General features: G+C 36.3%; 1 protein-coding gene across 1 annotated transcript; it reads left to right on the top strand.

The window, feature by feature from the left end:
* Positions 1–3070: 3070 nt before the first annotated feature.
* Positions 3071–6405, top strand: LOC145060034 (G-patch domain-containing protein 1-like). The gene is made up of 13 exons (XM_079007771.1): positions 3071–3150; positions 3414–3470; positions 3865–3930; positions 4041–4059; positions 4244–4270; positions 4374–4385; positions 4640–4673; positions 4774–4958; positions 5057–5386; positions 5481–5519; positions 5763–5867; positions 5979–6059; positions 6322–6405. The coding sequence occupies exons 1-13, from the start codon at positions 3071–3073 to the stop codon at positions 6403–6405; spliced, it is 1119 nt and encodes a 372-aa protein (XP_078863897.1).
* The last annotated feature ends 2990 nt before the right edge of the window (positions 6406–9395 follow it).

A 9395-nucleotide genomic window follows, 5' to 3' on the forward strand; every position in this document is an offset into this window, starting at 1 on the left:
TGGAAGGTGATACACTTATTAGTGATGAGACACTGATAGGTCTGGATGAACCTAACAGTTATGCGGAAGGCATGGTAGGCCCTGAGTCAGCCATGTGGAAAAAGGCAGTGGACAGTGAGATACAGTCCATGTATGACAATCAAGTTTGGAGCTTGGTTGAGAATGTACCAGGTCGTAAGACTCTAGGGTGCAAATGGATCTTCAAGAAGAAGACCGACATGGATGGTAATGTACACATTTATAAGGAACGACTGGTTGCAAAGGGTTTCTTACAAACTCCGGGAGTTGATTATGATGAGACCTTTTCTCTAGTGGCCAAGATTAAGTCTATTAGGGTTCTATTAGCCATAGCCGCATTTCATAACTAGGAAATATGGAAAATGGATGTCAAAACCGCTTTCCTTAATGGAAAGTTGGCTAAGGATGTTTAGATGATTCAGCCAGAGGGTTTTGTTAATACAGAGTATCCTAATAGAGTTTGTAAGCTTGAGAAATCCATTTATGGGTTAAAGCAAGCACCTCGAAGATGGAACCTTTGCTTTGATGAGAAAATCAAAGAATTTGGCTTTTATAGGAGTGAAGATGAATCTTGTGTATATGTCAAGGCTAGTGGGAGTATAGTTAGCTTTTTGGTATTGTATGTGGATGACATACTACTCATAAAAAATGACATCCCAACTCTTCAGAGTACTTACTTGGATAACGTCCTGAAGAGATTTAGCATGCAGGACTCCAAGAAAGGAGAGTTACCCATCCAGAGTAATGCTAGATTGAGTAAGACATAAAGCCCTAGTACTGAGGCTGAGATATCATAAACGAGTCGAATACCTTATGCTTCGGATGTAGGATCGATCATGTATGCTATGACGTGTACTCGACCTGATGTAGCCTTTACCTTGAGCATGGTTAGCAGGTATCAGGGGAACCCTGTCAAGGCACACTGGACTGCGGTAAAGAATATCCTCAAGTACCTACGGACGACTAAGGACTGGGTCCTTACCCTCGGTGGGAGTGATGACTTGAGAGTTGTAGGGTATAGTGATGCTAGTTTTCAGACTGATAGGGATAATTTCTGCTCTCAGTCAGGCTAGGTCTTTACCTTAAACGGAGGAGCAATTTCTTGGAAGAGTTCCAAGCAAGAGACAGTGGCTAATTCAACTTGCGAATCAGAGTATATAGCAGCTAGCGAGGCAGCAAAGGAGGCGATATGGCTGAAGAACTTCATCGGAGACCTTGAAGTTGTACCAGTTATTAAGGAGCCAATGGAAATTTTCTGTGATAGTGAAAGTGATGTTATCTTAGCCAAGGAACCAAGGGATCACGGGAGATCCAGACACATCGATAGAAAATACCATTTTATCAGACATTGAATAGAAGAAGGACTCCTCGTGGTGAAGTGGGCATCATCATATGAGAATCCAGCAGATCCCCTCACGAAGGGACTGAATCGGGTTAAGCATCTCCACTACTAGAAAAAAGGCCTTTTACGACGCGCAAAACACGACGCTCTTTGATTTATGTTACGCATTAGAGAGCGACATTAAAAAAGTGTCATCTCTTAAAAAATTTGAAGAATTTAGGTCGCGCATTACTGAGTGTCCTTAAATTAGTGTCTCATGTAAAAATATTAAAAACACGGAGGGCACCTATAATAAAACGGGCGTCCTCTACAATTGTCGCTTTATAATTTTAATAAACGTGCGTTTTTGGACTCCTTGATAGGTAAGGGGGGAAACTAAATCCCCTAAAATTTTGAACACTCGCTTCCTCTTCCTCTCTACTCTCTACACCCGCCAAAATCGACTTCATTCTCTCCCTTCTTTCTCTCTGCAAACCCCTTCCTCTCCGATCGACTTTCACTTCCTTCTATGTGCAAACCCTAATCAAGGTTTTGTGTGGGTGCTTTATTGTGTATGATATTCAGGTCCTTCACAAAAAAAAACAGTTGTCGGTGTGATTGCTCTCTCTCTCTCTCTCAAGAATCAAATTGCTTGAGAAAGGTTTGAGATGTTGGCTTGAGGGAAAGAAGAGGCGGCGACGGTGGCTCCAATGAAGGAAGACGCCAGACGGTGGTTGTGGGGAATGAAGATGCAACGATGGTTGGGTTCAACCCCTTAGATTCGCTTCTAATCCTTCTAAGGCTCTATCATCAACGATTATTTTCTCTCCCTTTTGTCTATATGTTTCTATGGCCTCGCGTTTCTCATCTCCTTCCTCTTTGCCCCTATATAACTTTTCTACTACTTTTCAGTTTACAGTTCTAGGTTTCCCCCAAAAAAACTACAAGATCTTGATCACGATGACCTCTTTTTCTTTCCAGTGTAGGTTTTACCTAAATCAGATGCTTATATATATGAAAAGGTTTCTCTCATAGTTACCCCTTAGATTCGCTCAGAAGGCCACGAATTGCGTACCAAATCGTTTCGTACCCAATCGGGTACGAAAGCGTTCCGAATGTGACCTGGATCGCAAACCGGTACGGTGTCGAGATAGTTCCCAATCGAAATCTGGAACAAGTTTGATTCAGTAATCCAATAGTTCCAAAACACGATTTTGGGTTCAATTTCTGAAATTAGTACGTCAATTTCTGATATTGGTATCCCGATTTTTTGGAATGGCGCGAAACTGCCGACTGTTTCCACATCGACTCTTAATTCTTCTAATTCACTGAACCATCTTACACACTAATGTTCAATTTCTTATTCTAGGTACTATAATTGCGTATATATTACTCAATTTGAAATCATCTTCTAGAATGATTGTTTGTGTATTCTATACCACTGTTCCAATTCCCAATTTCTACAAAGTCTATACGTACCAGACTAGCACTAACATGTATGTATACCTACAAATACATATTGAATTCCATCATCCAAATCTGCTCTACACTTCTACTCTTCTCCTTCTTCATTCTTCTTATTCTTCTTTTGTTTTTGTTCTATTTTTATTTCACCGAATTTACTCAAAGTTCATGTTTTGGTTTTGGAATTTGGTACACTATACCATACTAAATTGTATACCGTACCGGATCGTTCCGAAATGAACCTACCCCCCTCCTGTAAATAATGGTATGCTGCTGCTTCTGCCAAAGGAAGAGTTGGAAGATGAAGCTTCACCTATAACAGCTTCCATAAAATGTAGGGGCTCAAGGTAAGTGATGCAATCTTTCTTAATACTTATGGTACACTAAGGGTCTATTTTGGTTGGATTGAATATGATGACAAATGTATTGGAATTGTTGATTACATTGCATAATTCCATTATCTTGCTTATTCCATTACCATGTACCTATATATTGCATTTCTTCATCGTTTAATTCCATCCAACCAACACCCGTTTCACTCATGAAGTTGAAGGGGGGTATGATGGTCATTTTCTCACTTTAAGGTACCATTTATTTTATGATCTTGTAGGGAGAGTTCTACAACTATTCAGGATGTGGAAACACCTTCAACTGCAACCATCCTATTGTACGCCAATTCATAGTAGATTCCTTGAGGTATATAAGTTGCTACTTACCTATCCCCTGTTTTCAGTTATTATTTCAAGAGTAAATTACAATTTTGCTCCCTGAGTTTAGCACTTACTTAGTTTTGGTCCCAAAAGGAATTTGTTTGGAAGACATTGCCCTTATTTTATTGTTTCATAATAATTTTGATATCTGGAGCATTTAATCTAACACCCAGTTGTTGATATTTTTTCAACTGACCATCTTGCCCTTTGACCAAAACTGCAAACAGATCCCTTTAGGGACCAAAACCGAAAAAGAGTGCTAAACTCAGGGACCAAAATTGTAATTTACAATCATACATGTGTTCCTGATTCTTGGTAAATTAAGTTTTTCTTTATGAAACCTTCCTACAGATATTGGGTAACAAAGATGCATGGATTTCGGTTTGATCCCGCCTTTATCATGACAAGAGGCAGCAGGTTATTAGTTATCTATTCTACCAAATATCTTATATTCTGATTCTTATCTTAACAATATTTGAAAAAAAAAACAACATTCATTTGTATTTTCTTTATCTTTGTTCTTTCAGCCTTTTTGATGCAATAAATGTATATGGAAATCAAGTAGAAGATGATTTACTGACAATTGGCTCACCTCTCACCAACCCATCTTTCAGCCTTTCTTTATCTTTTTTCTTTCAGCCTTTTTTCTTTCATTAAACTATAGTGGTTTTATGAGATGTAGGCTTAGTTATTTATTTATATAATAATTTGTGACAATGATTATTGGCAGGTGGGCATCTATTTGCCTGGTTCAGGGGTTGTCACAAAATACTTGCTCTAGAGTTAAAATTATGATTTTGTCCTTGATTATCTTTTAATCTCTTTGCCTTCCATTTTTATAACTTTCCTCATGTATACAGTTGCCTGCAAAAGTACTTGGACTAGCAGGGATTCAGCATAGTAGGCCATGGCTGCACTATATGTAGTAAATTACAAAAATGGTCCCTGTAATTTTTGCTTTTTCCTTGTTTAGTCCAAACATGAAACCTTTTTTTTTTTTCAGTTTTAGTCCTTATTTCAACATTCTAGGGACCAAAATTGAAAAAAAATGTTCCAAGTTCCAATTTTGGAGTGAAACAAAGTAAAAATCAGAAATCATAAGGATCATATTTATAATAAAGCACAGCTGGTGGAAGCATCTGATAATCCTGAAACACAAGGTAATTCTGTACTTCATGTTATGCTTTATTTTTATGGTTTAGTGGTGTATTAAAACTAAAAAGAAAACCATATTTTTAATATCTCAATATTTGTTAGCAGCTGAATATGAAAAAGAAATATCTCCAGACTGGTGGGGTAACAAATTTGGATTTGTGTCTGGAGGATTACTTGGAGCACAATCCAAGAGAAAGAAGTCTAACAGCACATCGGAAATCACTCAAAATAGTAACAAAAGGACTGCATTTTATGAAGAGGATCAAGAGAATCTTTACAAACTTGTACAAGTATGTACCTTTTTTTTAATAATAAAAACTAAAAAGACCTCAACTTTTGAATAAAGAATCAACATCTACAAAATTGACATATTTTGTTGTTTTTGCAGGATAAAGCAACTTCTGGAAAACAGGGACTTGGTATAAAGGATCGCCCAAGGAAAATAGCAGGGGTTCGCTTTCAAGGGACAAAAACGTCTTTTAGCGACAGTGAGAGGGAGGAGTCTGAGTCGGAAGATGATCATTCTTTAAAAAAACAAAAAATTGATGATGTGTCGGAATCAAAAGTGAAGCTAAAGAAACTCTGTAGAAAGCTTCTTAGCCAGGTACCTGAGAAATCATTGAAGCTTAAAAAACTCAAAGCTCTAATCGATGAAAACTCTTCAATTTTTTCCAATTTCTCTTCAAAGAAGGATTCTCTTGAATTTTTGAGACAGAAGGTATGATTTTTTTTTCTGGTCACACTATATAGAATATGGTTGCATTTGATTCTGATATTAATAATTTCTGTTATTATTTTTTTTTTTACTGTAGCTTGAACGTAGTGAAAAGTTTATTATGGAAGGGAAGAGAGTTAGTCTCTCATCAAAATGAGAACAAATCTTTTTGGAGAATTTCAAAGTGTAGAGTTTGCTAAGGCTTGTAATCCTATCGAGTTACACAATTGGATTTGTTAGCAGGTAATTAATATTATTATTCTTAAGAGAATATAGATTTGAAAATTTTGAACACATCCATTTAGGGAATTTTAATGTGTCTTATTTTATTATTAACAGTTGTACCCTTTGTCATACTTGACTTAAATTATGGAAATAGAAACTTTCGGGAAATAGAAACTTTGAAGGGCGTGTTCACCCTCTAACAAGAGCCAACTACCTGGCTTCACCTCCCTTGGTTGTAGCTTACGCACTTGTCGGCACGGTATGTGTAAAATTACTCTTCTACCCTCAAAGAAACACACAACACAAATTCATATCATGTTTTGCATGTTGTGTGTTTTATTAACAACTTTTATTTATTCATGATCTTCAGCTATCTTCTGTTAGTGGACAGCTTGTAATTTCAAGTGATGGAGTCGCGGATTGGCTCCGGAATCAGCAGCAGCACAAACAGGTAAGTTTTGTTAAATGATTTTTATAAAGTTTAAAGTCAATCCTTTCATCTGGACAAAATTCTTCATGTTAAATTACATAATAGTCCTTGGAGTAGTTGACATGAACAGTTTTTTTTTGTTAGAATGATTCCATATATATGTGCAAGCAAAGCACATGCCTTGTGAAAAAGGGAAATCTATTCTATTCATTCTCTTTAACAAGGCAACCTTAAAGTTGATTTTTTAAACCTGATGTTTAAAACTACATTGAGTGTGAGATAGAAGTTTATGCAGAGAAGGAAAAAGATAGAAGTTTTTGAGGATGTTGCTGATGAAAAAGATAGAAGTTCTTTAGGATGCTGCTAATGAAGTTTATGCAGAGAAGGAAAAAGATAGAAGTTGTTGGCACATAGTAAGCTAAATAATGCAATTGTATATAAATGAGTTCATTTTTTTATAACATTTACTCACTATTGGAATAATTATTTGTATTTGACATATTAGTGAAATGAATTATCTTTGTTATTTATGGTATTTTATTTATTATTATGAGATTTCTAATGTATTACTTAATATGAAAAATTAGTAAATCTATAAATAATATTTTTTTTAAACATTTAAAATTATGATACGCAAAAATGTGTGTCATCTTTATTTATGACATGGCCTTTCTTGACAGGGGCTTCCTTGATACGCATTGCGTGTCATAAACACGTGCGTCGTAAGGTTACGACACGCAAATGCGTGTCGTCTTCTTTTATGACAGGGCCTTCCTTGATACGCATTGCGTGTCATAACCGCGCGTCGTAAATGCGCGTCGTCTCTCTTTATGACAGGGCCTTCCTTGACACGCATTTGCGCGTCGTCTGAGCGTTTTACGACGCGCAATGAGCGTCGTAAAAGGCCTTTTTTCTAGTAGTGCTCCAGCATGCTCGAAGCATAGGGATGAAGGATGATATTAGATTTAGTAGTTAGATAACCTTGAAATTTGTAAAGTGTAATTGACATTAGATGATGAATAAAAGGTGTTTTATTTATGAGTAAAGTGTTGCTATCTCTTGTCGATCATTTACTATATTTCTTTTGCATGTTTTGACTTCCAGAATAATTATGCTTGGTATATCATATTATTCGAACCTGCACAGTCGGTCATATGTCGGAAGTAGGTATGAATCAAGACTGTCATGATTGGTTGTAGAGGTCTAAGTTGTTGGACATGGCTACAAAAATCATGAGTGCTCATAAGTTCTAAGCATTAGACTCAACCCACGCTCACTGGAATCACCTCATGGAATTTATCTCGAGTGATCGTGAGACGGTAATATCATATAAGTCTTCAAACCTAGAGATATGATTTGCTACCTATGAGTTGGTTATGTACTGATTGTACAAAAAACGCATTGGTAACTCGATGTTATAAAACGTGCCTTTGTGTATGATTCAACAAGTAGTAGAGCAAACATATGAGTTGAAGTTTATCTGTTCCTTCTTGGATTAGAAGCTAATATCTGGGCCCCTCGATGATTTTATTTTGACCTATGTAGCGGGCCTAGTCAGAACTAAGTTGATATGTTCAATTAAGTTCGTTGTCAAATAAATCGGAAATCGGGAAAGAAATTGCTGGACAATAAGTAAGGCATTGTTCCATGTATTTGTCCGGCTGATATCTAGAACAGAGGATTATATGATCACTTATCTTAAATGGCGTATCATCATCTTCTCAGTTCCGAGAGACCTTGAAGAGCTACGATTGCCGATCGGTTCCTGAAGTCATACTTGTAGTTATAGTTATTAGACTTATCCAAGTGGGAGACTGTTGGATAAGGTGTCTAAGTCCATAACTATTTTTGGTATGTTCTTGACCCGACCCGGCATGGTCCATTTGGGTTGCATGGCACCATGCAATTGGATAGACTAAATGAGAGAAATAACACTTGTGGTTTATTAATATATTATAAGTTCTAATATATTAATAGTATTATTTAATTAGTTTGATCAAGAATTAATTTAGAATTAATTAAGTGATCAAAAGATAACTAATTAAATATATGGGTTGATTATGTAAATCATCCATAACTTGTATAGTGGGCTAAGAGGCTCCATGGATTATCAAGTTGGGTTAAACCCATAGGATGCTCCATGGATGATCCATGGGAGTTACAAACCCATGGGTCATGGAAATGAAGAGTCATGACACATTAGGGTTTACATGGTGTAACCCTAGATGTATCAACACTATATAAGGAACATACTATCCACCAGAATCGGCTACACAAAGAGAAGTGAGGGCTAGGCCGATTTTAGAAGTGTGTGTATTCTCTCTAAAGTCATTCCAAAAGCATTTGGTGTTGTGTGAAGCATTTGAGGCATCACACTTGGGGTGCTAGGCTCACAAGGTTTCAAGGAATCAAAATGAACTACAAGGTATGTATTTCTAGCTATCCTTTTAGGATTAAAGTTCATATGTTTGCTAGATAGGATTATGAACCTTGGAAACCAAATTTTGCATGTATTTAGAAAAACATAGATCCAAGGTTTATTAGGGTTGCATGTACACTTAGGAAGTGTTAGAATGCTCAAAACCCATCAGTGGTATCAGAGCCTAGGCTTGTTTGTTGAATACTTGATGCAAACATGTTTTTCAAAAGCCAAAAACTGTCCAGACAGGAAAACTCGATGCGTTCTGGCCAAAAACTTGCCGAGTTTGTGTGTTATACCATGAACTCGACGAGTTCCTAGGTGAACTCGACGAGTTTGTCATCCAGTGAGCAGTTTTTGGAGCTCTGCTGCTGGAAATGGACTAGAAACATTACCCTAAACTATTTTGGTTTTATGAAACTTTTTTTAGATGGTGTAATAGTTGTTCTAATCCATCTACATTGGCTAATATCAATTTTAATGATTATATGTGTTCATATGTTCTTGAAATGTTGATATGAATATTCATGTTCTTATGAGTTCTTGATATATCATAGGAGTTACTTGTTTATATGATTAATTCATGATCTTTATGTGTTTTAATGGAGTCCATAACTTGTCCTCAAGTTATGGATAACCAAAAGTCTCTTTGTGTTAAAAGCCATTAAAAGAACACATAAGTTATAAAATGAAGAATCTTCATTTTAATAACTCATAAGTTATGAATATGAAAGGTTTTGTAAAGTTACAAAACTTTCCCTCAAGTTTTGGAACATGTAAAGTCACTTAATAAACTTTAGTTCCAACCCTTAGAACTTTAAAAGTTAAAATTCAACCCTTATACTTTATATTATAATTTAATAATATGTATATGTATAAGATCAAGTCGTCTTACTGCTAGTACGCCTCATTCACGAAGCCGGTCTATAAGGGGGGTA

Source organism: Lactuca serriola, chromosome 6, assembly GCF_051521515.1.
Source record: "Lactuca serriola cultivar US96UC23 chromosome 6, Lser_US96UC23_V15, whole genome shotgun sequence".
NCBI lineage: Eukaryota > Viridiplantae > Streptophyta > Magnoliopsida > Asterales > Asteraceae > Lactuca > Lactuca serriola.